The 24,651-nt window shown below is 59.0% G+C and overlaps 3 protein-coding genes across 7 annotated transcripts in view; all 3 read right to left on the reverse strand.

The window, feature by feature from the left end:
• Positions 1–874: 874 nt before the first annotated feature.
• Positions 875–2,569, reverse strand: PHPT1 (phosphohistidine phosphatase 1). The gene is made up of 3 exons (XM_027471075.3): positions 2,361–2,569; positions 2,047–2,171; positions 875–1,326 (listed from the first exon to the last, which is right to left on the reverse strand). The coding sequence occupies exons 1-3, from the start codon at positions 2,524–2,526 to the stop codon at positions 1,234–1,236; spliced, it is 384 nt and encodes a 127-aa protein (XP_027326876.1). The 5' UTR covers positions 2,527–2,569; the 3' UTR covers positions 875–1,233.
• A 334-nt stretch (positions 2,570–2,903) lies between these two features.
• AJM1 (apical junction component 1 homolog) lies at positions 2,904–10,998 on the reverse strand. 2 transcript variants are annotated; one of them, XM_038165046.2, is made up of 3 exons: positions 10,647–10,997; positions 8,076–8,149; positions 2,904–6,408 (listed from the first exon to the last, which is right to left on the reverse strand). In XM_038165046.2, the coding sequence occupies exon 3, from the start codon at positions 6,344–6,346 to the stop codon at positions 3,089–3,091; it is 3,258 nt and encodes a 1,085-aa protein (XP_038020974.1). In that variant the 5' UTR covers positions 6,347–6,408; positions 8,076–8,149; positions 10,647–10,997; the 3' UTR covers positions 2,904–3,088. The 2 variants fall into 2 exon arrangements, with proteins under 2 accessions (XP_038020974.1, XP_038020975.1); XM_038165047.2 differs by lacking the exon at positions 8,076–8,149 and having other exon boundaries at positions 10,647–10,998.
• Positions 10,999–20,733: 9,735 nt separating this feature from the next.
• Positions 20,734–24,651, reverse strand: part of RABL6 (RAB, member RAS oncogene family like 6) — a 56,825-nt gene continuing 52,907 nt past the window's right edge. For all 4 annotated transcript variants that reach the window (XM_027471076.3, XM_013095018.5, XM_013095019.5 and 1 more), the window contains 2 exons: positions 23,782–23,831; positions 20,734–22,835 (listed from right to left, as the gene is read on the reverse strand). In XM_027471076.3, the coding sequence (XP_027326877.1) occupies positions 22,641–22,835; positions 23,782–23,831 (245 nt within the window). In that variant the 3' untranslated portion in view covers positions 20,734–22,640. The remainder of the gene's footprint in view (positions 22,836–23,781; positions 23,832–24,651) is intronic.

Below are 24,651 nucleotides of genomic sequence, written 5' to 3' on the forward strand. Positions count from 1 at the left end.
TCAGGATGCAGCTGGGCGCATACTTGCTGAAGACCAGTACTAAAAGCTCAGTCACAGCCTGGCCTTCACCACCAACCTCAGTCCAGCAGAGGGACTACACACACACAGCAGCACAGCTGAGTTAAACAGTGGCTGGGGTCAGGCCAAAGGCTTGCCTGGGAAGGTAAGGTTTCTCCAGCCCTGCCTTTGTACGAGACAGCCAGAGGGCATCCCGCCCCTTGAGCTCTCCTACCACCAAAGCCTCCAGCAGCTTTTCCCAGCCTTTCACCACCCCCATCCTCCTCACTGTGGAACTACAAGCAGAGTGCCTCTGGAAGAGCAAGCTGGGAAATGTTGAGGAGCAGGAGCCAGCGCTGGCTGCCCTTGAACTCAAGGAGGATGCTCCATCTCCAGGTGTCCTGCCTGGCTAGGAACAGGACATGTTCTTCCAAACCACACTCCCTGGCAGCTATGCCCTCAGTGTCTCAGAAGCTAGGAACAGAATATGAAGATAGATGTGCTCCATGGGCCACTGCTATCGCAGTGCTCCTTCTGCCTAGGGAGTCTGCGTGCCTGCTCTGCCCTTCCCTTACTCAGTCATGGAAATCTGTTGCCTTCTCCAAGAGGTTCCCTCACAGCTCTCTTTCTGGCCTGTTTTGCTCAGTATCCTCAGGGCTGGAGGACAGGCACTATTTTCACAGCCCACCCCATATGTCTCAGCTGCTCCCAAGGCTAATCCTGACATGCACCCTGCTGCCTCCTAGATGCTGCTTCCAGATCTCTGTAGAGATGGAAACGCAGGGGTTCATTCCCACTGTGAAGAATGGCAGGCCCAGTTACTCCCCAGACATGCAGGAACAAGCTGAGCCATGAACACACAGATGAGCAGGGCCAGTGGTGCTCCCCAACATGTTTAATCCTCATATACACGTGGGACAAATCCGTGCTGGGGGGAGGCCAGGGCTGAGTGCCCACCGGCTTCAGCCAGGTAAGGACTTAAACTGTAGGGCTTTGCAGCTCTGTGGCAGGGAGATGGGAAGAGTCCATGGTACATGGGAAGTCCAGTGACGGTGGAGATGGGCAAGTTCCCCTGGAGGATGGAAGCTCGTCAGTGCAGTGAATTCAATGCCAAGGAAAACACAGTGGAGCCCAGAGTGCTGCTGAGCACAGGGCCCCTGCTGCCATTTCCCAAGTGCTGGAGGTGGCCCCACCAGCTCCAGGCTGGTGCCAGTGCTGCTGCCCCACCAGATCACATCAATAGCCTTCGTCTGCCCAAGTGATCTCGTAGTCCGGATACTTTGCTTTCAGCTTCTCTGTAGTCACCGAGTGCTTTGCTCGCCCAAAGCCCTGGAAGAGGAAGGAGAATCCAAAAGTAAAGCAGACATGTTTATCGCTATAACAGCTTATCAAGTAGCTGAGACACCTCAGAGCAACTGGATGCTCTGAGAGAAACCTACAGCCATGGAAGATGCCACTGATCCCCTGTCTGTGAAAGGCTCGTTGGCTCCGATCAGTATGTGACACCGGCTGAAACTGTGTGCAGCTCAGCCTGGTGCTGGCTGATGGGCAGCACGGCGCCCGCCCAGGCACTGTGCCACCTCACCGTTCCAGAGCCATCCTGGGTGATGGGTGCTGGCAGAGCCAGAGCTGCCATCACTGACACCATTCTCAGGGTACACAGGTGCACGGCCTCCACCCTGAGCCCCTCGGGACCCACTCAGGAAGCGGAAACGGATCTGTGGAGGCAGCTGAGCACTGTCTGGCCAAGGTGGACCTGGCGCGGAGCCACAGGGTAGAAAACGTGGCTCCTGCAGGCACCCCCAGCTCAGGACGCACTCATCCGTGGTGCCTGCGCCTCGGCTCAGTGCTCCCCCTTTCAGCTGCTGCCTCATTTCACGCGGCAGGACCAGCGCGGCCATTTGCGCTGCCTCAGCGGCAGCCATTAGAAAGGAGGAGCCACATCCACGGGAAGCTCCTCGGTGCCGGCGTGCCCGTGTCAGGGATGCCCCGGCTGGGCTCAGAGCCGGGCACCTCCGGAGCCTGGCGCCGCCGGGCGGGGCCACTCACCACCGAGTATCCGTAGACGTGGATCTTCTTCTGCTCCTGCTGGTGGGAGATGCGGCCGCCCCCCAGGCACTCGCAGTCGAAGCCCTGCCGCTCCAGCTCCGCCGCCGCCTTGTCGTATATATCGGCTGCGGGGACAGCGGGCCGCGGGGTCAGGCGGCCGGGGGCCCGGCGCGGGGGCCGGGGCAGCGCCCGTTCCCGCTACCGGCACCGCGGGGCTCCGGGCGGGGCGGGATGGAGCTGCTGGAGCCCGCCTGCGGGGACCCCGGCCCGGCCCGGCCCGACTCCCGCCCCGCCCGCCCGCCGCCGCCCCTCACCGTGGTACTCGGCCCAGCCGTGGCCCCGCACCACCTCCTTCGCGGCCGCGGCGGTGCCGGCGTGGCGGGGGCGCACCCTGAGCAGCACGTACTTGAAGACGCCGCCGCCGTCGATCTCCACGTCCGCCACGCGCCCCAGCGCCGCCGCCGCCGCCTCCGCCGCCATCGCTCCCGGGCCGCCGCCAGCCCCCGCCCCGCGGCCCCGCCCGTTCCGCCCGTTGCGGGCGGGGCTCCTCGGGTGGGGCGGCCCCGCCCCGGCCCCGCCCCCCGCCCCCCGGCCGGTCCGTGGAGCCCCGCGGGCCGCCGGCAGCGCCCTGGGATGCCCCTCGGGCTCGGGGGGCTCCTCCCGGTGCCGCAGCGGGGCCCTGGGAGCCGCCCCCCCGCCCCCCGGGGACGGACGTGTCCCGGAGCGCCGGGCTGGGGCTGGGGCCCTGGGCACGGGCAGGGCGCGTGGGCAGGCGCGGAGGGGCCCCGGCCGCCGCACCTGGAGACCTGCCGGGTCCCGCGGGGCACCGAGCGGCAGCAGCGGTGCCCGGTGCCCCGCGGGAAGCCCCGGCTCCTGCCTCCCCCCTCCCGCAGCTGCCCCGGCCCAGCAGCCGGCAGCTCTGCGAGCAGCCCCCGGCAGCGCGGCCCCAGCAGCCAGAGGGTGCCCGTCCCACCGCACCCACGGGAAACGCCTGTCTACGGGAGGGGATAACCGGGGGCCGGGGGGGGGCCTCGCGCCACGTTCACATGATGTCATCCAGGAGGTTGGGGCTGGCCACCCAGTCCAAGGTGCGGGGCTCGGAGGCTGCCATGATCATGCACATGAACTGTTTGCCTGTCCTCTTGTCGATGGGGTAGATGGTGGTGGGGGTGAAGCGCTTGTTGCTCTCCACGAAGTCGCAGAGCTGCTCGTAGACGGCGGGGAACTCGTGCCGCAGGAATACGCCGCGGATGCGCAGCTCTCGCTGGATGTTGATGAAGCAGACCTCCCGCGCCTTGCGGCCCTCCTCGCCCTCCTTGTCGATGTCTGCTGTGCCGGGCGGTGGCGTCAGGATCAAGGTCTCCATGTCCCGCTCCTTCTTCGGGATCTTCTTCTCGGGGCTGGAGGAGGCTAAGGCCACCTTGGCATATTTCCTGACCGTTGGCACCTGCATCTTCGGAGACGGCCTCTCTGGCACTTTCTGCGCCACGGCCACAGTTACATTCAAGAGGAAACATTCATCAGGGTCATACTGGTTGCCAGTCTCCCGCAGCTCCCGGGCATAGTCCCCCAGGTTGTCCGAGTAGCTGTCCAGCTCCCGCAGGGACAGGTAGGTAGGGGACATGAGCAGGCTCTCCAGGCCAAACTGGAGGAAGTTCTCAGCCGAGCCCGAGTTGGGGAAGCCCAGGAAGAGCACACCGCGGCCTCGGGACAGGTAGCCCACCTTGGCGATGCGCGAGAAGGCCTTGTGCACCTCCGTGTTCTCCCGGCAGAACTGCAGCACGTGGCGGCAGACGCTGCCCACACGCCCATAGACGCAGCTTTCCTTGTGTGTGTCCCAGTCCTCGCGGCGGCAGTGCCGGGAGCAGTAGTACGTGTAGCAGCTGTGGCACGACTTGAAGTAGAGGCAGGCGTTGAACATGGTCTCCGTCCGCCGGCACTTGGCATTCGAGCACATCATCATGTCGTCCTCCTCTGCGCTCAGGTCAGGCGAGCAGTTCTCCAGCGGCTTCTCAAAGGTGCCGCTGGCTGGCGGGGAGGGCTGGGGGCGCGGGGTGCTACCAAAGGAGCTGGGACCCGGTTGCTCCTTTGTAGGCCGGAGCCCCTCAGGCACTCCAGGAGGGACCTTCCTCCCCTCGCTCCGCCGGGGTGGCCCCGGGGTACTGCTGCTCAGGAGCTTCTTGAGCTGCTCAGCAATGCTGTCCCTGTCCCCAGCATGGTGGCCCGGTGCCGGCTTGTAGTCGATAACGAGGTCGGTGATGAGCTCGTCCAGCTGCTCCAGACTACGCTGGCGTGCTGAGCCACTCTCCTTGGAGACAGGCTGTGGGGCGTAGGGCACAGCGTAGGGCGTCTGCTCCCGCCCCGCATCCAGCACATCCCAGCTGGCCGAGCGCCTCTCGCTCCTGCCCAGCCCGTTGGCACGGATGTCATTGTCAGTGATGGTGATCTCTGGTGTGACGTACCAGGAGCGGCCCAAGGGTCCACGGCTGCCATCAGCATGCATGCGCTCGAGGATGGAGCTTTCTGAGAGGGACAGGGCAGCGTAGCGCTTGGGTGAGCTTGACAGGTTGATCACCACTGGCTGCCGGCGCTCATCAGGGGATAAGGCACGGTGCTGCTCCTGGGCAAGTAGGTTCTCGTAGCTGCGCCCACGCTGCAGGGCGTCCTCCCTGCGTGCTGCAGGTGCCAGGATGTTGTCCCAGGATTTGGAGTAGTGCTGGCTGTCCCGGGCCAGCCGCGGGGGGTTAGTGCTGTAGCTGGCGTGCCAGGAGGACAGCATGGCCTCACGCCCGGCTGGCTGTGGGGCAAAGCGCGACACCTGCAAGCTCTGGTAAGGCAGCGTGCTCCGCTCGGGGCAGTACCAATCGCCAAAGTGCAAGGGCTGGGTGCTGCGGGGAGGGGGGCATGTCCGTGAAAGCATCTCCCGCTCACGGTACTTCCCGTAGTCCTCAGCGTAGAAGACCCTGGCTGAGGAGCCGAGGGCTGGGTATGTCCGGGCATCTTCAGCATAGACGGTTTTGATGGGGGTGCCACGGGGCGCATAGAAGCGGGGCTCCTCTCCATAGTAGGCATGGGTGGGTGCCTCCTGTACGGGGAAGCCCCGTGCCTCCTCCACATACAACGTCCGGGGTGGCACCGTGTGGACAGCGGCTTTGGCTGGGTCCTCTGCATAAAAGTGCTGCGGGGGGCCATGGCGCCCGGGGTAGGGGTAACTGGCATAGCCTGAGCTCCGCAGGGGAACAGCGGGGCTGGGGCACCGCACTGGTTCCTCCGCGTAGAAGAACTTGGTGGGGACGCTGGGGGCTGAGAAGGTCATGCAGCCCCTCTCAGGGTACTCCCTGAAGTCCCGTGAGGATGGCACCGGCACTGTCTGGTATGCCAGCGCCCGGGGGTCAGCCTCGTAGAACTCAGCAGGGTAGGGCAGGATCGGGGGCTCCCCACTGTAGGAGTCACTTGGAGTGGGTGTGCGGGACACGGACACCTGCCTGCTCCCTGGCACTGCCAGGCTGCGGGCAGCCCCAGGCGTGCGGGGCCAGCGCGGTGGCTCTGGCCTGCTGTGTGTGGCCCGCAGGCTGCGAGCGGTGTGCACCAGCACCGCCTCGTCTGGCTTGATATCCACCCGGCACTTGACGTGGGGGCTGGTGCCCACCTTGGTGCTCAGCCCCTCCTCAAAGCAGTTGCTGCCCACGCAGAGCGGGGAGATGCGGCTGACGCTGCTGCGCTGTGGCTGCAGCTTGATGGGGTGCACCTCGTTGGCCAGTGCCCGCAGGGGTACGTGGCTGTCACAGCGCGGTGAAGGCTCGGTGCGGGACGTCTCCCGCACCACCCGCAGGGCCTCCCGCCCACGCCGGGCTGGTGGTGGTGACGCTGTGACAGTGATGGGCACTGGCGTGAAGGTGGACTTCACCCGTGGCGCACTCTTGGACCGGGCTCGTCTCTTTGGCTCACCCCGGGAAGCTTCCCTGGTTGGCGGGGGGGCCCTGCCACCGTAGGGGTCCGGCTTCAGAGGCACGCGCCTGCCTGGCAGCCCCGGCGCAGGCTCGGGAGTGCCGGGATGTGGGCAGGGGCGCTCCATGGCCGGGGGCGTGCCCAGCTGCTCGTCCAGCGACTCAAGGAAGTCAAAGCTCCTGCAGTGACGTTTGTTGAAGGGCTGCGGCTCGCGGGGCAGGGAGGAGGACATGGAGGCATCACATCGTGGCAGGGGCTGGCAGACGATCGAATCCCCAGGGGCTGTGGAGGCCACCTTTATGTCTTGGTACACCGTAGACACCAGGATATCAGGTGGGTCCGTTCGTGTCATCTTAAAAGTGACACTTCTATCACCAGTCCCCTTCAGATGGCCTCAGAGGAAGGCAGCTGGCCCTGCAAGAGAACAGACAAGGTCCCTAAATCCTGTCGAGGATCTCAGGGGCCACGACAGCTCAGGATAAAGCCCCACAGCCCTTGGCTCGGGGAATTTCAGCCACCTCTTCAGAGCTGGGAGATCAGGGGTGTCTCAGCCTCCGCTGCTGCTTTTAGAAGGCTGCTCCCCGCTGCGGGGAGAAGCAGAAAAACACCAGTCGGAGAAGTTTGCAATCCAGAGCACAAATAAAGGACCAAATGCCATAGCACCTGCGGGTGCACCTGGGAAGAAAGAGCTTTGTGGCACTGCTGTACCAGCTCACTGTAGGGAGAGGAGGCTGCTGACCTCCGTGCCCCAGCTTTTGTGGCCAGGGAACAGTACATGGGGACCATCCTGCAGCATCACAATAAAGCTCAGAACAGTGGTTGGGGGACTCAGTAAGGGGCGGGTCTGTAGCAGATGGGAAATGTGTACCTGGCATCCCACCATGACCATCCAAGCAGCCAGGGGGGTCTGCCTGGACTGCACACCCTTGTCCCAACACACGATGCACCCAATCCCAGCACTGTGGGCAGCACAGCACAGCCAGCAGCATCACTCAGGGACAGGCACTGTGAGCACTCACCACACCCTCTGCCACTTCCCCACCAGCCATGGCTCGGAGCACCCCTGGGCTACCTGTGCACCTGAGACTCCTGCCAATAATCCAGCTCTGGAGGGGCTGTGCTCGCTCAGTGCCCTCCTGCTTTGTCCTCTCCCATGTCCCAGGCTGTCCTGAACCAGGTCATGTCTCTGCTGGTGGGCTGTAGCTCCTGTGTCTACACAGGACACAGGATGCAGTGCACACCAGGCACCAGCACAGTGCCTGTGGTGCTGCGAGCTGCTGCCTGCTGTGGGATGATCTTCCCAGCTGGGGGGGCAGAGTCCCCCACCACACATGTGACGGGGAGGCACATCAGCATGATCCTGACACCCCCAAAGTGACCAGGGAAGAAGACAAGGTCCCAGAGGATCTGGTGGGTTTTGCAGGGATGTTCATTGCAAGACCACTGAAAAATGTCTGCAGACTGTAACTGGTACCGAGTGTGCTTACAGCCAGCTTTGCCCACAGTGGGGCCACCCAACCATCTTTAACACTCACAAAATTTTTTTGGCCACCTGGCCAGGAGGCATGGAAGCATAAGTGTGTTCGAGCAGCTCCAGGAAACAACAAAGCTGCATGGCAAAGGCCATCAAAATGTGTTTTGCTTTGAACAGAAGCAGAGGACCACAGGGAATGTATTTCAGGGAGAAAAGGAACAGACTTTATTTGTCAAGCAGTAGTATCAACTAAGCAGAGATGTGGCAGAGGCCTTGGCTTCCTTGTAGCCTTCGTTTCCCACTTGGATAAACCCCTGTCTTGTCCTGAAGTCAGGGGACATGGATGCTAGGTAAGGGGTGAATCTGGGGGGCCGGGGGGGAAGGCAGCAGGGGACATGTCCCTGGGGGGAATGAGGAGCCCAGTGGCCAGGGAGAGATTGAGGCCAGTCTGGAAAAGGTCAGGAGGTGCCTTTGGGAGGGCCCCAGGGCACAGGGAAGCAGCACCCCCCTGCTGTGGTGATGCCAGCAGTGGCATTGGGGAGCCCATCCCCATGGTGTCAGGGCAGCTCACGGGCAGGGGATCGTGGCCTGTGGGCCAGGGTCCTACCTGGTCCGGCCGCAGCAGGGACTGGGTGGGTGGGCTGAGCTGGCCGAGGACCCTGTGGTGGCTCCATCCCAGCACTGCAAAATAAAAGAGGCACATGAGGGTCCCGGGAACTCTGGCCATGAGGGCGGGCAGTTGCTGGGGCTGTGGGGCAGAGGGGGCAGTGAGGTGGATCCTTCAACCACAGCCAGCCCCAGCCCTGGTGAGCCACTGCCTGCTCCCCCATGCACTGGGGCCACGGGCACTGCATTATACAGTGGGGCACGTGTAGGGGGGACACATGTTACACCTGCTCTGATTACACTGCAGGGGCACGTCCCCTCCCTGTCTGCCCCAGCAGCATCCCCTGCCTGCAAAGCCTTGTGAGGCCGTGCTGGTGGGGGAACCCGGGGACAGCAGCGGTTCAGTGCCGCCCAGGGTTGCTATGGTTTCCCCCAATTATTCCTCCTCTGCAAGGATAGCGTGGGTGCATGGGGAGGCTGGTGGGGCGGCTGCGCAGTGGGGGGCCAGGGGGAGCCAGGGCTTTGCAGCATCGCACGGGGAGCACCTGCAGCTTTGCGTGCTGGGGTCAGAGATGGGATGGTGATGCTGAGGCCATCTGTGGCAGGGACAGACACCGGTGTCACACAGGCCACCCTGCTCAGGTGGTGCTCAGCAGGGCCCCTGAGGAGGGCCTGAGCCATGGGGACAGCCGAGTTGGCAGGACTGTTCAGGCACCAAGTGCCTAGGGGTGAGCAGGGTCATTTCCATCCTCCCACATCCTGCATATCCCCAGCACCACTGCCCTTGGGAAGCTCCCAAAACAGGATTGCTCCCCACATGTGGCATGAATGGGTGGTACAGGGGCTGTGCAGTGCCAGTGTCTGTGCCCACTGCACTGCCCGGGCACCACAAGTGCTGCTGCTCCCTGCTTGCGTCCTTCCCCATGCCCACAGAGAGCGTGCTGGTGGTGGGCACAGCACTGAGCACCGCCACACACTGCCCCACACACATTGCCAGTGCGTGCTCTGTGTGTGCTATCTGGGCATTGCTCCACACCCGGCCTGCTGAGCATGCTGAAGTGCGCTGCATGGGTGCCCTGTTCGGGGTACACAGCCAGCACGCCCCCTGCCTGTGCTACGAGCAAGCTGCCTGCATGTGCACTGCACCGAGCACACTCCGGCTGCACCACCGCACACAGCGCGAGCACGCTGCTGGCGCACGCTGCGCTGCACTGAGCTCACTGCCTGTGCATGGCCCTGTGGCTGCTGCCAGCACGCTGGCAGCATCCACGGCCTCAGGTGCACTGTGTGTGTGCATGCATCAAAATGTGGCCCAGGAACCCTCTGCACTGCAAGTACAGGGCTTGTGCAAACCATGCTGGACACACCACCAGTGTGCTGCCTCCTGTGCACACTGAGCACAGCCCAGGCCTGCATGCTGCATGCATGCATCAGGAGGGTGCTGACAGCCAGTGCTGCCTGCACACTCTGCCCTGGGCACTGCCAGTGCACAGGTTCCACAGTGAGGGAACCCACTGTCCCCGGCCCCCATGCACATGTCAATTACACAGTGCTCTCTGGCCCCTCCATTTCCCTGTGCCCCTGCCCCCAGCTCCTGTGCCCAGGGCACCCCCCACAGCCCCTCTCTGGAACCTGTAGCTCCCTGCCCCAGCACCCAAGGGTGCCCCTGCACTCCCTGACCCACCTGCATGGCCTGGAGGGGGGAGGGGTGTCACCCTGCTGGAGCATGGGGACTCGGCCCCAGTGCAGGGCAGTGCCCCAAGCCTCAGCTCTGGTATCTGGATATGGCGCGAGTGACACCTGCCGGGCAGGGGCCAGGACCCCTCTGGCCACCCCGGTGTCCCCCGCCTGCCCAGCCCCCAGACCTAGCCCCGTTCCCTCTTGCAGGGGAGGGTGCTGGGGGCTCCCACCCTGGGGGGGCATCTGCAGATAGGCATGGCCGAGGGAGCCGGGGGCGTCGGGCACTAGGGCCGGGAAGCATCGCCGGGTCCGGTGTCCCCCCCGCAGCCGCTGTCACCCGCGTGGCTTTCAGGGCCCGGGCCAGGGTCCGGGGTGGCTGCGTGGGGCGGGCGCCCCGGCGGGGCTGGGGGACGCGGCCGGGAGGCTCCGGGGCTGCCCCAGGCGCTGCCGCCGCCGCTCCCCGGCGGCCCCAGGGCGGTGGCCCCGGGCACCCCCGCGCTGCGCTCCGGCGTCCGGGCGGCTCCGGGCCCGCTGGGCCGCGCGGGGCGCTGAGCTCGGCCCCGGGCGAGATGGGCACTGCCGTGGGGTGGGATGGGGGCACGGGGACGGGATGCGATGGGGTGGGAAGCCCCGGGGGGACGGGATGCGGATGGGGACGGGGCTGTCCTGGAAGGGGGCTGGAGATGCGATGGGATGAGGAGGGCGGGGGGGCCGGGCTGCGCTGCCCCGGAGGGGACGGGGGATGGAATGGGGATGTGGGGCACGGGAGAAGCGTGGGGGGATGCGATCGGATGGGATGGGATGGACCAAGGGGGGCGCAAGGAGACGGTCCCGGGGATGCTGAAGGCCCCGAACCTCCCCCCCCCGCCCCCCCGCTCTGTCCCCTCTTTACCTGCTCCGCACCCGCGGCCTCGGCGGCGCCCCTGCTCCATCCCCACCGCCGCGCTACACTCGGGCCGCCACCGCCCTGGTGGCCATGGTCCGGTCCGGCACGGCACGGCACGGCACGGCACGGCACGGCACGGCACGGCACGGCACGGCACGGCACGGCACGGCACGGCACGGCACGGCACGGCACGGCACGGCACGGCACGGCACGGCACGGCACGGCACGGCACGGCACGGCACGGCACGGCACGGCACGGCACGGCGCTCCGCCGCGGCCGCCCGGCTCCGCTGCTTGTTTTCGCATAAATACGGCAGGCGGAGTTACCGGCCGGGGCCGGGCCGGGCCGGACAGGGGCCACCCCCCGGCACCGCCCCCCCCGCCCCCCGCCCGGCCCCGGTTCGGTTCGGCTCGGCTCGGCTCAGCCCGGCCCCATCCCCATCCCCATCCCCATCCCCATCCCCATCCCCATCCCCATCCCCATCCCCATCCCCATCCCCATCCCCATCCCCATCCCCATCCCCATCCCCATCCCCATCCCCATTCCAATCCTTTCCCCGGCGCGACGGGGCTGCCTCTGCCCGCGGCGGCCGGAGCCCCGGGGGGGGGGCACTCAGGTGACACCGCGGCAGGCGCCGAGACGGGCGGGCACCGTGCCCGAGGGCTGCCAGCGCACGACGGCCGCAGCGGACAGGCCCTGGCTCAGTGACCCCCTTCCCTCCCCGGCGGGAGGCCGTGGCCAGCGGCCCTGGCGCTGGGGACCCGCCGGGGTGGCCTGGGGGTCGCAGGCAGGTCCGAGCCCGGCGCCGCGGGCCTGTTGCCTGCACGCGTCTCTGCACAGCAGCTGCTTTCATGGGATTTGCTGCATTTCAAAATCCTCCACAGGAAAGATCCGTCCTCCCTCTGCTGCGGCACCGCAAGCATCCCTCTGCACTCTCGTGTGTCTGCGGCGAGCGGAGGAACACCAGAGTCAGTGCCGTGCCAGCAGCGTGCCCGCACACCCATGTGCACGCACACACACGCTCAGGCACACGCGCACATGGGGTGCGCTCGGAGCGGGAGCGCTGTCGGCTGCCGTGGCACGGTGCCCGCTGCAGGGAGCAGCGATGGGCACGGGCAGTGCCAGTGACTGAGTGCTTGCAGTTGTGCTCAGGTCTGGAAACTGACTCATGGTGACCCAGTGCAGATGTCCTTTCATGTGGTCTCCGGGACTGTGGTGGTGGTGCACAGGGACGGACAGATGGATGGATGGGCCCCTCACCTTCCCCCACTGCTGCTGAGCACCCAGGGGGCAGGGGGTCCGGGGATACACCTCCTGGCTGTACCCAGCACCTGTCTGTGCTGGTGGTGGCATTGCTGTGACTCCCTGCAGAAATGTGCCATGGGCACTTTGCCCCTGTGCTCCCAGGGGTGCTGTGGGGACAGCTGAGAGAGCTGAGCCCCAGGAATTCATTGCACAGATGAGCAGGGTGCAACGGCTGCAGATGCTGAGGGGGGCAGCTCTTGTGCGCTGCACAGGTGAGCAAAGCCCATTCTCAATGCAGGGCATCGGGGCCCGGGGCCCTGTCACTCCCCCTCAGCGTTTCCATTTTCTTCCCTGCGGGACACAGCGCTCATTTCGGCTGCTCCTGCTGCCCAGCTCCCAGCCCTGCAGCCCCTGCGGCCCCCGCTGCGCTGCTCCATCTGCTCCCCACCTGCCACCAGCCCTGCGCCAGCCAGCCCCATGCCTGAGCTGAGCCCTGATGAGGCTCGCTACACTGCCACTGCTGCACGTGGGTGCTTGGGCCAGGCCAGCTTGCAGCTCGGGGGGGGCTCAGCACCCCACACAGCCACGGGGATGGGTGTAAATCTGCAGCTGCAAAGGGAAGGCAGGACAAGCAAGGCAGTGCTGGCTGGGAGCCAGCCAGAAAGCAAAGGGGTAAAATCCATGTAAATCACCCAAAAGATGCGGGAGACCAAATGCTGTGGGGAACACAGAGTCCTGATGCAGGGGATGCTGCTGCCAGGCAGGTGCCGAGATGCCTGCACCAAGGGCACAGGGTCTGCATCCCCTGCAGTGCCACCTCTGTCCCTGCAGCTGTGGATTTGGGTGACACCTGCAAGGGCCAGGGTGGGTGGGAGTTCACAGTGGCTGTCACCCGTTCAGAGCCCCACGCTTTAGGGCTGTCACAGAGCCTTAGCTGCCCAAGGGCAATGGGGCTCAGTGGCGGTGAGCAGGCTGGACTGTGTCCCCATGTGCCCTGTGGTGAGGGGCAGTGGGACTGTCTCCTCCCCCCATGTGGCTGCTGTTTCAGGTTGGGAAATGCAGGGGGCTGTGACCAGCTGTTCCCTTGGCCACCTCAGGTAGGACCAACCTCAGTTTTGGGGGTAGGGGGCTCACCCCTAACCTGTACAGCCTGTGGGGAGGGGGGCATCACACCAGGCCTCCCCAAGGACCAGTCCACTGGGACCAACACGATGCAAAGCCCATAGGGCTGGTCCCTGCTGTGCCCCCTCTCCCACAGTGCTGTGGGACATAGGATATCTGGAGACATTTTTTCTATTTCCAGCCTCCCTGAACTGCCCCATTTACCCTGACTCTGCTGAGGGAGCTGCTGCTTGCAGGGGTCAATCCCCACTGCTCCGCAGTGTGCCGGACCCCTCCAGCCTCCACCTGCACCTGCGGGTTCATCAAGATGTCCCCGTGCTGAGTGCCACCAGGTCATCTCACCATGCATGGGGACAGCTGACCCAGCCTGCTGTGCTGGAGCCATGGGACAACATGGGGAGCTGGGAACGTGGGAGGGGGCAGGCGTGGGGACAGACAGGCAGTGCCCATGGGTCACCTGCCAGCCCTGAGGGCCACCCCTCCCACTGGGGCTGCCACAGAGCCGGGCACCTCCTTGCTGCCATCCTGCTGGCCCTGGTGCTGCGGCCACCGAGTCCCGCCACACCCCCAGCTCTCCTGCTCACTTTCATCAGTGCCTTCCTCTGACCGGCACAGCCCCGCAGGTGGCAAGGGAGCGACTGCAAAAACAGGGTGACCTAGCAGAGGCAGCCCCATCTCTGGATGGCAGGAAATGGAAAAATCTCAAAGGTTTTGGGCTTGGCTGGATTCACAACCTGCTGCCTGGCTTCAAGCCCAGCTCCCTCCCAGCTTGTGCTAGAGATGCAATATCCAGTTTGCTCAGGGCAGCACCTGCCACGGCAACAGCCCCTGAGGCCCCTTGGTGCTGAGCACCACAGCTTGGGGCAGGAGCTGGAGCACCAAGTGGGTGCCCTGAGATGCTGACCCAGGGGGGAATCAGGTGAGCAGTGCAGGACAGCCCTCAGATCTCCTGCTGGGGTGGGAGCTCTCTGGGTCCCAGCCTCCGGCACTGACTGACACGACGGAAGGGGGGACATGGAGTGTGGACATGGGGAGAGGACAGCTCTGGCCATGCCAGTGCTGGGCAATGTCACAGCTAGAAAGACCTTCCTGGGCATTTGTGAAATGCTGCTGTATTCTACCAGGATGGCCCAAGACTAACCGAGGAAGTGAGCACAGTCAGTGAGGGAGCATCCTGCAGCAAGGTGGCTTTTCTGGGAGCCCTCTGGTGTCAGGCTGGCAGCGGGACTGGGGCACTGGGTGTGTTGGAGCCAGGGGAACCCAGCATGGCCAGGTCTGAGGGAGCAAAGGGAAGTAGCACTGCAGCGAGGCTCAGAAAGAAATGGGAGAAAAAATAATTTGAAAGGAATTAAACATAGAAGTGGCTTCCATCTCTGTCTTGAGCACTAGCAAGACAGTGCATGCCCACCAGCATGGATGTACCTTGTGCTGAAGCTGCAGACCCACCAGCTGTGATGGACCAGGCAGCCAGGCCAGTACAGGTCACACCCCAGGATCTGTTCAGCGGGATGTGACAGGCTGGCATAAGCTACGTGGTAGGCAGGTCCCCAAAACGCCCAGCCTGGGGAGATCAGGGCCAAGCCTCCCTCCCACAGGCTGCCTTTGCAAGCCCAGGGAACAAGGCAGGTGAATCCAACCCTGTGGATGTTTGGGGCTGCCCCGGACAGCGTGTGAGCAATGTGGCAGATCCCCACATCACCTGGACTGGCAGCTCAGATATTCCCATGAGTTGTGCCAGGAAGGGCCGCACAGCCCCAAATGCATGGCTGCACAAAGAGAGGATGCGAGCAGCCCCTGTGTGGGCCAAGCAGCTCAGCACAGGGACTGCAATTGGAAATGACAGCGCTGTGTAGGCAGCCGCAAGCCTGGCCCTGGGGACACCGGTGAGATAGAGCCTGGCGTCAGGGTGATTGCACTCACAGGGTGATCGGTGAGAAACGGGGCCAGGGCATGACTCCAATCAAGCACGAGAGGCTCCAGCAAGGTGGGCGTGGAGATGGTTTCTGGGTCATGGCAGAAGGGTACTTGCCCTCCCAAACATGGCAGAAGCATCCGCACAACCCCAGCGCACAGCCTGCGGGAGCGGGTCAGGTTTCTGTACTGAGCATTCAGAGGTGATGCAGGGTCTGTGCTGTAGCCAGGACACCTGGTATGGCCTTGGACCAGCCTGGGACTTGCCTTGCACTTGCCAACACCACCAACACTGCTTTGTTTATTTTAGCAAATCCATTCCCTGATCCCCCTGAAGCCCATGGCTGTGGTACCAGCACAGCTGGGGCTGCGTAAGGCTGGCAGCTTAGGCACCGCTGTTGGGTGCTTTTCAGAGATTGGTCAAAGAGAAAATTTTTAAAGGCTCTGTTCAGTTCTTGCTGGTTCTCTGCAACTTTCAGGGCTTGTGTTTCTCCAAGTCACTGAACATGACCTCAGGACCCGGAGAATGTGACCACAAGAGCTGCCTGCAGTGCTCAGGTGCCCTAGAGCTGGTGAGACCGGTGGCAGCTGCCAGTCCCTGGCACTGTGTGATCCTGGGCTGCTCGCTGTCCACAAGTGCTGCCGACACTGCAGCGGCATCCAGCAGAGTGAGGGCTCCAGCGCCAGGGCAACAGCATGGGGATAGGGGCTGCAGCACCCCCTGCCATAGCCACCCCATGGGAAATGGGGCCATGGGCATCCAGTGCTGTGCCCCTGTGGGCCCAGGGGACAGTGGGTCTGGGGGCCTGTGTGTGATTCATGCACGGTACCGGGAAAGTACCAGGCGTGCTATGCACTGCTCGTCTCCCTCCCACACTGCTGAATTTACAGCAGGGATTAATATTTGATACCCTCCCTTCACTCCAAGCTAATTTTTCCCCGTCACCATCCTCGCTGCATGGGCAGCCAAGCAGGGCAGTGCGTTGAAGCCCACTGGGGACTGCAGCAGCCTTGGTGGGGCCAGCACAGCTTGGGGCTGGCAGCCTTCATGTCCCCTGCCCCATCCACAGGTGGGGGTGAGGGGGAGAGGTGCACAGGCAGGCTTGGGAAAATAGGGTTCCACGTTTGCTCACATCCCCTGGCAAGGGGCACAGGGAAGGCTCTCTCTCCACCACCTCTCGGCAGGCATCACCACCACAAGCTGCTGGGAAATTCCATTCTCCATGGCAATGTGGGGATGCCCTGGCCAGGACGGGACCCCTGCCCACTGCCCTGCCTGCCTGGCCCCTTGCTGATGCTCACTGGGCCCTGAGCCTCCAGTCTGGGGGTGACGCTTGAGTAAGGAACAGCCAAGCCCTGCCGCAGAAGCAAGGAGCTGGGAGCTGTTGGGCCTGGGCTGGCTGTGGTGGGGCTCTGCCCTCCTCCAGCCTCTCTCTTCTTCCCATTGTCTTCCTTCCCTAGCTGACACAAGGGAGAAGCCAGTCCTGCTGCCTGCCTCAGGGTCTAGGGACGGAGCTGCAGCCTGCCTTGCAGCCCATCTGGGTGCCCTCAGCCCTGCAGGCAAGGAGCAACCCCAGCAGGCGGTGGGAGCTGGGTCCTGGCTGAGCGTGCAGCAGCAGCGCACCCAGGGCCTTGCTCCAGCCCTCCCAAGTGCCACATGCCAGCATCCGCTGCTCATTACCCTCCTGAGACATCAGCTGCCCACCAGCCTCTGCTGTGATGGATGAACCAACCCCTTGTGCTGGGCTGGTGTCCCCTAAACGGGGCAGTGCTCAAGGCAGCAAGGCCGGGGGGAAGCCCCCTGTCCAACTCCTCTCGCTGGAACTGTTTTCTGCTGACAGTACAAGGGCTGTTTCTCCTAGCAGCTCCGGGGAGAAGCCTGCTCTTCTCCCAGCCGGCTGGCTCCTTCCTGCTGCCAGCCTGCACATGCCAGCACAGTCTCTGTCTGCATCTGCCTCCCAGGCCAAACCTCACGTACAGGCGGAGCTCCCGTGCTGACATGCTGCCCACCCGCACATGCCCGCCTGGAGCAGGACAAGGGCACAGGTGGGCTGCACACCAGGAAGGTGGAACTGAGGAGAGCGGCACCTCCCAGGTCATCCCTGCCACCTGGGAACACAACAGCCTCCTCCTCCCATCTCACCTCTGCTGCCAGAGGAGGCCACGCTGCCAGCCTCCCCTCCTTGTTCCCAATGTCAGTCAGAGCCAACCAATACTTGGAGGTAACTACAAGTTCATGGGTTTGCATGCTGGGTTGCGGCCCAACACAGCATCCTTCATACGGTTCTCAGCACAGCGTATGTGTAGACAAATAAAACCTCCTGATTCAACGTCCTGGCTTCCTGCAGGCTGCTCCACACCTGAACCTTTGTCAGCTACTTCACATCTCCTCACTTGGCCAAGGTCTGCCCAAGCCTGTAGGGCCCATGGGGCTCCAGTGCGACAGCTCTCTCCAGGCACCAGGGGATTGTTTCTCTTTGCTCAGCAACCTCTCTGTAAAGTGGCTGAAGGACAGGTCTGGATACTCACTGTGAGCCATCCTAGGGCCAAGCACACGTTGGAAGCCTGAGGTGCTGAAGGCTTGTTTTGGAGGCAAAACCACAAGTTAAAAAGGCTCCACCACTTGTCCTGGTATCTTTAAGCACCAGACTGAGCCAACTCTGGATTAATTACATTATGCTATGATGAAGGCTGTTGCTAGGTTACAGCAACTGGTCCCTAAGCCCATCCTACTGCAGGATTTCCTCAGAATCATTCATTTGTGAGCTCAGGGGCATCCCAGAAGGACAGGCAAGCACTAGGATCTCACAAGGAGCAGGGCCCTCAACTGCAGGGAAGCTGCAGACAGCACCGTCATTGCACATCTTGTCCCCAGCCCAGCCACCTGCCTGCCCCGTCCTGCACCAGCTCCTGTCACACTCCAGCTGTTTGTCCGGTCCCGCAGCACCTCCAGGAGCCTGTATGGCTCTCTGCAGAGCAGGCTTCCTCAAAAGGCACCTGCAAGTTCCCACATTCATTTCGCATCCTGATAATACCTGATCTTCGATAACCTTTTCATGTTCCCACCCAAGGCCTTGGCAAGCCAAGGGAAAACATGCTATGACCTTATGGGAGCAGCAGAAATAGGGTGAAACTGAATCCCCCAAAGTGCAGAATCATTGCACTCCTTGCACTTGGCTCATCATAAATCAAAGGGAATGATGAAGACCCAGTACACCAGTCAGCCAACTGCTAGCTGTGAGTCTGCCACAAGAAACAGCTGTGAATAAAGCCAGCACCATCCCAGGATGCAGCAGGAGATGCATTATATGGGAAACATTAAGTACAAGCCCTGGCACGACCTCATCTGGACTGGCACAGCCTCAGAAAGATGAACTCAGAGTGGAGCTGGTGCCAAGGACAGCCGCTAGAATGGCTGGGGGACAGCTTGTGCGGCAGAAGAGAGGCAGAGCTGGGATGAGAGGCAGAGCTGGGATACGAGCCCTGTCTGCACAGGACTGAGGTGGAGCAGTATTTAAACAACAGTGCTGGCAAAGGAACAAATAAGCAGAAATTGGCCCGGAATAAAATTGGATGGCAATTATCAGACAGCTCCTAAACCTCAAGGCAGAAGACTGACGTACAGCTTCCTACACGGGTGCTGGAAACTGAGCTGTTTTGGAGATGGTTGGAACTGCCATGACCAGTCCATCTGTCCTTGTGGTAATTTTCTACCTGGTATTTTGACAAAGGGATGGAGGAAGGCACAGGTTGGGTATGGAGAAACCTGGTCCTTTCAGCACAGACTGTGCCACACAGGGCCAGGTACATGGCTTGACAGCAGTGATAAGCAGCTTGATTCACTTGCAGGGATGAATTTTGTGACAGATTAACACAAGCAAGAGCTTTAGCAAGCAGGGATGGCCACCTGTTCTAAGGAGACTTGGGCCATCAGAAGGATGCTGTGAACATGCTGCCTTTGCACCAGATGAATCCGCAAGGAGATGATGTACAGCCACAGAGGAGTCAGACAGCTTCAGGCCATTCAGATGCAGGTGAGCTAGAAGGTCCTGCCGAAACTGGCTCCCAGCTGGAGAGCCACAGCGAAGTCTGCACACAAGGCACACTGCAAAGCCTGCAGAGATCAAAACATCAGCCTGCTCTCAGAGTACAACTTCACTTGTGTCTTGCCACAACAGCTGCATCAAGTCATATGCCAGAGACAGCCAACAGTGACAGGAACTGCTAACTGTAGCATAATGTTACCATTCCAGGGATGGGGATACCAAGGAACCCTCCCCAAAATAAATGCTGGGCACATAACTCCCATTCACATCTCAGATTAGCAGCACAGCACCAGCTATCCCAGGTAACGATAACCCTGTTCACAAAGCAGATATCCAGCCTCCCCCAGATGCCAAGTCCCTTCTCCTCCTGGGCCGGTGAGGCAGCCCAATGCTCAATGCTTCAAGCAAATGGAGGTTGCAGCTGTGACTTAGCAGCTGAGTGATCCTGGCTGGGAAGATACAGTGGGTGGGAACAGGACCTTGTAGTTACCTCTCATGACTTATCACGGATGGTTTGGCTTCAGATGGGCACAGTGGAAGCTGAGATTTAACTGTACCATGTCAGAGCACCCCATGGGATCTCAGTCCCACAGCAGTATGGAGGCAGGGGAGCAGGCAGTGCAGCTTTCAGACGTGTGCCTACAGTAGTAGCCCTCGAGGCCAGTGCTGCCCTTGCTGTACTTGAGAACCAGGCCCTTCAAACCGTCAGATTACACAAATTTGCACTTCTCCCTCCTGCTGCTCTTTACCAAATGAGACTTTATACAACATGCAGCTCTGGCCAGAGTTAATCATAAGAAATTGCAGCTCCTCAGTCTTAAGGTCTTGATTTTTTTTTTTGGATGACTGATAAACCCAAACAGATAAAAACACACACTGGTAACTCTAGAGATACTCACAGGATCTATTTATATCAATGTGATCCTGCAGAAGCTTCCCTACAGTTACAGGCACGTACACATACTTCTTATATTTAGCTTTTTTGAAAGACTGGGCATGGGTGAGCCCAATTCAGACAAGGTCTATTTCTTTCTCTCCTCACTCACGCTTGCCAGCGCTGGATTACACCTTACTCTGTAGCTTTAACTAGTTCAGCATTTTCTGGAAAAGGGATAAATCTAAGCCTAAAAAATGCCTTTTTGCTGCTATTCTTCTCCACACTCCCACTTTACCCACTACATAGGATTTCTCTGGCCTTGCTGTCAAAGCCAAAATATGCCACATGCCCTCCTTGGTCTCTAGTGTAAGTAAAGAGAGCTCCTATATCTGCTTCTTTTAAAGGAGAATTTTGGATCAAAATGATTCATCTTTGCTTGTTTTTGTCTCAGTTCCTTGTGTTGACAATGAACCTGAGCTGCAGGGAGTGTAAAGGCTCCTACTGGTAGTCAAATCTGGCCCAGGTGAAAAACAAACCAATGCCAACATAAACATTTCTAGGGGGCTCAGCGCTTGTTCAACCTTCTGCTAACCCATGAGCTGCATTCTCAAGAAGGCTGAGCTGAACAAAAATGCCTTCTCCTTTACGTGCTGTATGAAACAACAGCTCTCTCAGGACAGACCTCAGCTTTGGGAAAAAAAAAATCATGGTTTTTAAGTTCAACTCTTTCTGAATGATTTTTAATTTAGCACCCCTTTCCACAAAGTGTGAGAATGCAAAAACACGAGGATGTGACAGAAGGCTGTCCTTTTGTGAAAGAATCCTGGAGGGACAAGCAGCTCATGGGCCTGGGCAGACACACCTGCAGTGGAGAAGAAGATGTACAGAGGCAGTTGTACAACAGAGCTTTATAGTCAGAATGGATTTTTTTTGATGCAAAATGGAACATGACCCAAAATCTTTACAGAACAGAAGCGCTTTCAGGAACACAGCCAGCTGAAGCTTGAACGCCTGCCTGTCTTCTCACAAGAGAGGCCACAAACTTTGGTTGCGTCAACTTTTTCCTCTCCAGGCGTGCAGAGTTTGAATTGTCCCATGCAAATTCCCCACAGTGTCACAAAAAATGTAGTAATGTTCAGAGAAATAGTGAATGCTAATGGAAAACAGACCTGAACAATATACTGCTCATGCAGCAAACTTAGTTCATTTTATAGGGAAACAGTTATATGTGCATTTTGGGGGCTGGGGAGAAGAAAAAGAAAAATAGAACAGATAACTGCCTGCTGTTCAAGACAACTCCGAAGTGGACAATGGATCAAAAGAACACCTTGCTTTGTGGGGATGTAGTAGCAAATACCAGCTTGGATACCACGGCTAACAATTCACAACAGAAAGGGGAGGGAGAACAAAACCAGACCTCAGATTAACCTGGATGCAACAGGCTAATGGAATGCACAGAACCTGGAGGGAGCTTCACTGTCCAAGCTGCAAAAGGGACCCAGAACCAAAACAGAAGTGGGTATGGAGAGCTAACAAACTCCACCAAACATGGTGGTGACTCACTGAGACACAGGCAAGTGTGAACAGCTGGCCTGTAGTGCCTATCCAACTGCAGCCTGCACTGCTCAAGAGGCACCAATCCACAAGTTCAAAGCAAAAATTAAGACTTCCCAAACTCATGGGATAGGAGGAGGCTCTCCAGTTGGGGCAGGGAAGGGCAGCACGCTGGCTGTTGGGAGGCTTGGCCCAGTAAACACAGCTGCGATATTGACAAATTGGACCAGGAAAGGTCATCTGAGCTACAGTGGTTGTTCCTCTCAGTGTAGAGAGGCGGTTGGTGCTGTACAGCCTGACTGTAAAATGCCTGAGAAGCAAATGCCTTGCCATGCTAACGCTGCTCTGTAGACAGTTCTGAAGCTCTGGATATCTTCATTTCCATGAGAGTCATGTCCCTGAGAGGTACCAAAAGGAGGGGATTCTAGTGTATGCAAATTCAAGGGTGGGAAATGCAGAAAAGCACTGTTTTTTCCCTCTCTTCTTCAAGTTAGCTTTGCACTTTGCATTGTTTTCCCAAACTGCATAGCAGTTTACATGTAGTGTCTGAGACACTGGGGCCACGGAAATCAATGGGGCTTCATGAATTCCAACAGCAACACCAGTGAGTGCTAATTAAGCTGCTGTGCAGAAAGGTCCCTTTCAAAGGACTCCAAAATCACACACACGCTCTCTCTCTGGTCCTGTGGCTGCTGTTTTATAGAGCTGTATCATAGCATGATCTGCTTGATTTAAAGCATCAACTGCTGGGTGGAGCAATGGCCAATACCACCTTTCTCATTAAAAAATAGGAAGAATAAAAAGTTAAAGACTTGAGACAGGCGAGCACAATTGCATTCATGCAGCATGTTTTGTTGCACTCCTCTTAATAAGACAGGAACTTCAGGTGTGCAGGAGTGGCATATAACAGGGGTGGAGCTGGAAGCAGGTCCCTTTCACCCCCACACCCTGCCAGCTACCAAACAGGGCATCTCTGGAAGGAGACAAAATGACAGCCTGGAAGTGGGCCTGGGAACCATGCCCTAAACCTTCCCCTTACTCAAGTACATCTCAGCTGCATTTTCTTTGTGTAACGAACACACCAGAACAGCACACACAGATGTAAAGCTTTTGTTCTGCCAGATCTGTTTTGAGTGAATACATGGCAAAAAGCTTTACACATCTGCATCTGTCCTGGTGTGACCTGTAAGAAAAGATGGAGACAACCACAACAGAAGAGTCCGCTGCATGTACAGGTAGCCAGCCTACAGCTCCTCATAGTCCCCACCTCCTCGTGGCTTGCTCATGCTGGCTCCTCCTCCAAGAAAAGCCTCCAGTTCATCTATCTCATTGTTTTTCTCCTTGCTTCTCTTCTTCTTTTTCTTTTTCTCCTCTTTGCTCTCCTCCTTCTCTTTGCTCTTCTTGTGTTTGCTTTTCTTTTTCACAGACTTTTCCTCTTCCTGCAAAATGAGAAAATTGTAATTAGTAAATCCTCTGAGCATGCCAGTAACCCAGCATATATCACCCTGAAACTTGGCTCTGATGGGAACCTTACTTAGGGAGAAGCATCTACCACCAAGGCTGGCTGGGACCCTTCTGTGAGTTTGGACAGAAGAGAAGAAAGACCATCTGTTTTTTATGTAGCAATGTGTCTGTCAGGCAGTTTGTGCCTGACAATACCACATTACTGGACAAGCAGAAATGTCACAGATGAAGCCTCCTGCAGACTTCCCTCACTGTCTCTGAGATTAGCTCTGACTGGGATCACCCTCTGTTTGGAAAAAGCCATGGTGCTATAACATACTCCAATCAGCAGAGATGCCTTGCTCTAGTTAATTCTTCATTTTACAAACTCACACACTGCCTTTTTAAAAGGCAACTGTTCTAAAAGTTTGCTTTTAAGCTGCAAAGTGGTTAATGGTCTGCAGAGCCCATGGAGCACAGCTCTGGCTGCAGGATGCCAGAATGGAAGGCAGTCCACCCAGTGCACAGAGCACACTGTAGGTAGCTACCCCTTTCCTTGGCTGCTAAACAGTATCACTGAATCACAGAATCGTCTAGGTTGGAAGAGACCTCCAAGACCATCGAGTCCAACCTCTGACCTAACACCAACCAGTCCTCCACTAAACCATATCCCTAAGCTCTACATCTACATGTCCTTTAAAGACCTCCAGGGATGGTGACCCAGCCACTTCCCTGGGCAGCCCGTTCCAATGTCTCACAACCCTTTCGGTAAAGAAGTTTTTCCTAATATCCAACCTAAACCTCCCCTGGCGCAACTTTAGCCTGTTCCCCCTCATCCTGTTGCCAGGCACATGGGAGAACAGACCAACCCCCACCTCGCTACAGCCTCCTTTAATGTGCCTATGATATATGGCAGATCAACTCTGAGGAATTAAATAGTACCTCTTTGCTTTTCTTTTTCTTCTTCTTTTTCTCCTTAGAAGCATGTTTATCTGTTCGAATAAACAAACAAACAAAAAATATTGTTTTAAATCATCACAAACCACAAGCCATGTGATTCTGCCCTGACCTATTTCTCAGAACAAAATGCTGTCCTGAAGCCACATGCAAAGGCAATCCTTATTTCTCCGGACAAACTGTGACTCCTTAGAAACTAACACAGGTTCCAGCAACAGGTCCTAATTTGACTAGATGTAGCTAGTTTAATTATGACCATTATATTGTCTATCTTATTTTGTGTTATGAACACCTGGGTCTTTACTGTATCACAGCCACTGAAGAAACAAATACAGGGACCAGACCTGCAAACTGGTCTAAAGGCCAAACTGGGCACCAGACTATTAATTCCCGAACTGAAGAAGAGCTACTGGGAACAATTTGCCTCTGGCCACTTAATACTTGAAGGCATATGGAAATCCCATTGGAGCAGACTAGCAAACTAGTACTGGTTGTTCAAGCTGCGTATGGAAATTATGTCACCCTGAGGCCAAAGTGCCACTGTTGCAGTTCTGCTCTACATCAGTGGCTATTTTCACTGCGTCAAATGAGCCCCAGAACCTATCATTGTCAAAACATTTGTTCCAGGCTATCGTGGCTGATAGCTCAGCCACTGATTTGACTCCTGAACTTCCACTGACTTTGCATAGACTCCTTGAACAGCAGAGTACTTATTTGGCTTTACATAGGAGGCTTTGTAGCTGCACCACTTTTCACAAGGTGGTATTTGATACCTATGTAGTCTTTCCCTCAGTTGATATGTAAATTCAAGTCAGCCATTGAGAACCCTAATTGCTGGTCAAGCTCCAACTGACT

Source organism: Anas platyrhynchos, chromosome 18 (assembly GCF_047663525.1).
Source record: "Anas platyrhynchos isolate ZD024472 breed Pekin duck chromosome 18, IASCAAS_PekinDuck_T2T, whole genome shotgun sequence".
Classification (NCBI taxonomy): domain Eukaryota; kingdom Metazoa; phylum Chordata; class Aves; order Anseriformes; family Anatidae; genus Anas; species Anas platyrhynchos.

What these genes read in the sequence shown, in the direction of transcription:
- PHPT1 (XM_027471075.3), bottom strand. Translation starts at nt 2,526, where the DNA reads ATGGCGGCGGAGGCGGCGGCGGCGGCGCTGGGGCGCGTGGCGGACGTG. An exon ending in CGGCTGGGCCGAGTACCACG is followed by an intron (nt 2,172 to 2,360) that starts GTGAGGGGCGGC and finishes CTGTCCCCGCAG; the next exon opens with CCGATATATACGACAAGGCG. An exon ending in ACGTCTACGGATACTCGGTG is followed by an intron (nt 1,327 to 2,046) that starts GTGAGTGGCCCC and finishes TTCCTCTTCCAG; the next exon opens with GGCTTTGGGCGAGCAAAGCA.
- AJM1 (XM_038165047.2), bottom strand. Translation starts at nt 6,346, where the DNA reads ATGACACGAACGGACCCACCTGATATCCTGGTGTCTACGGTGTACCAA.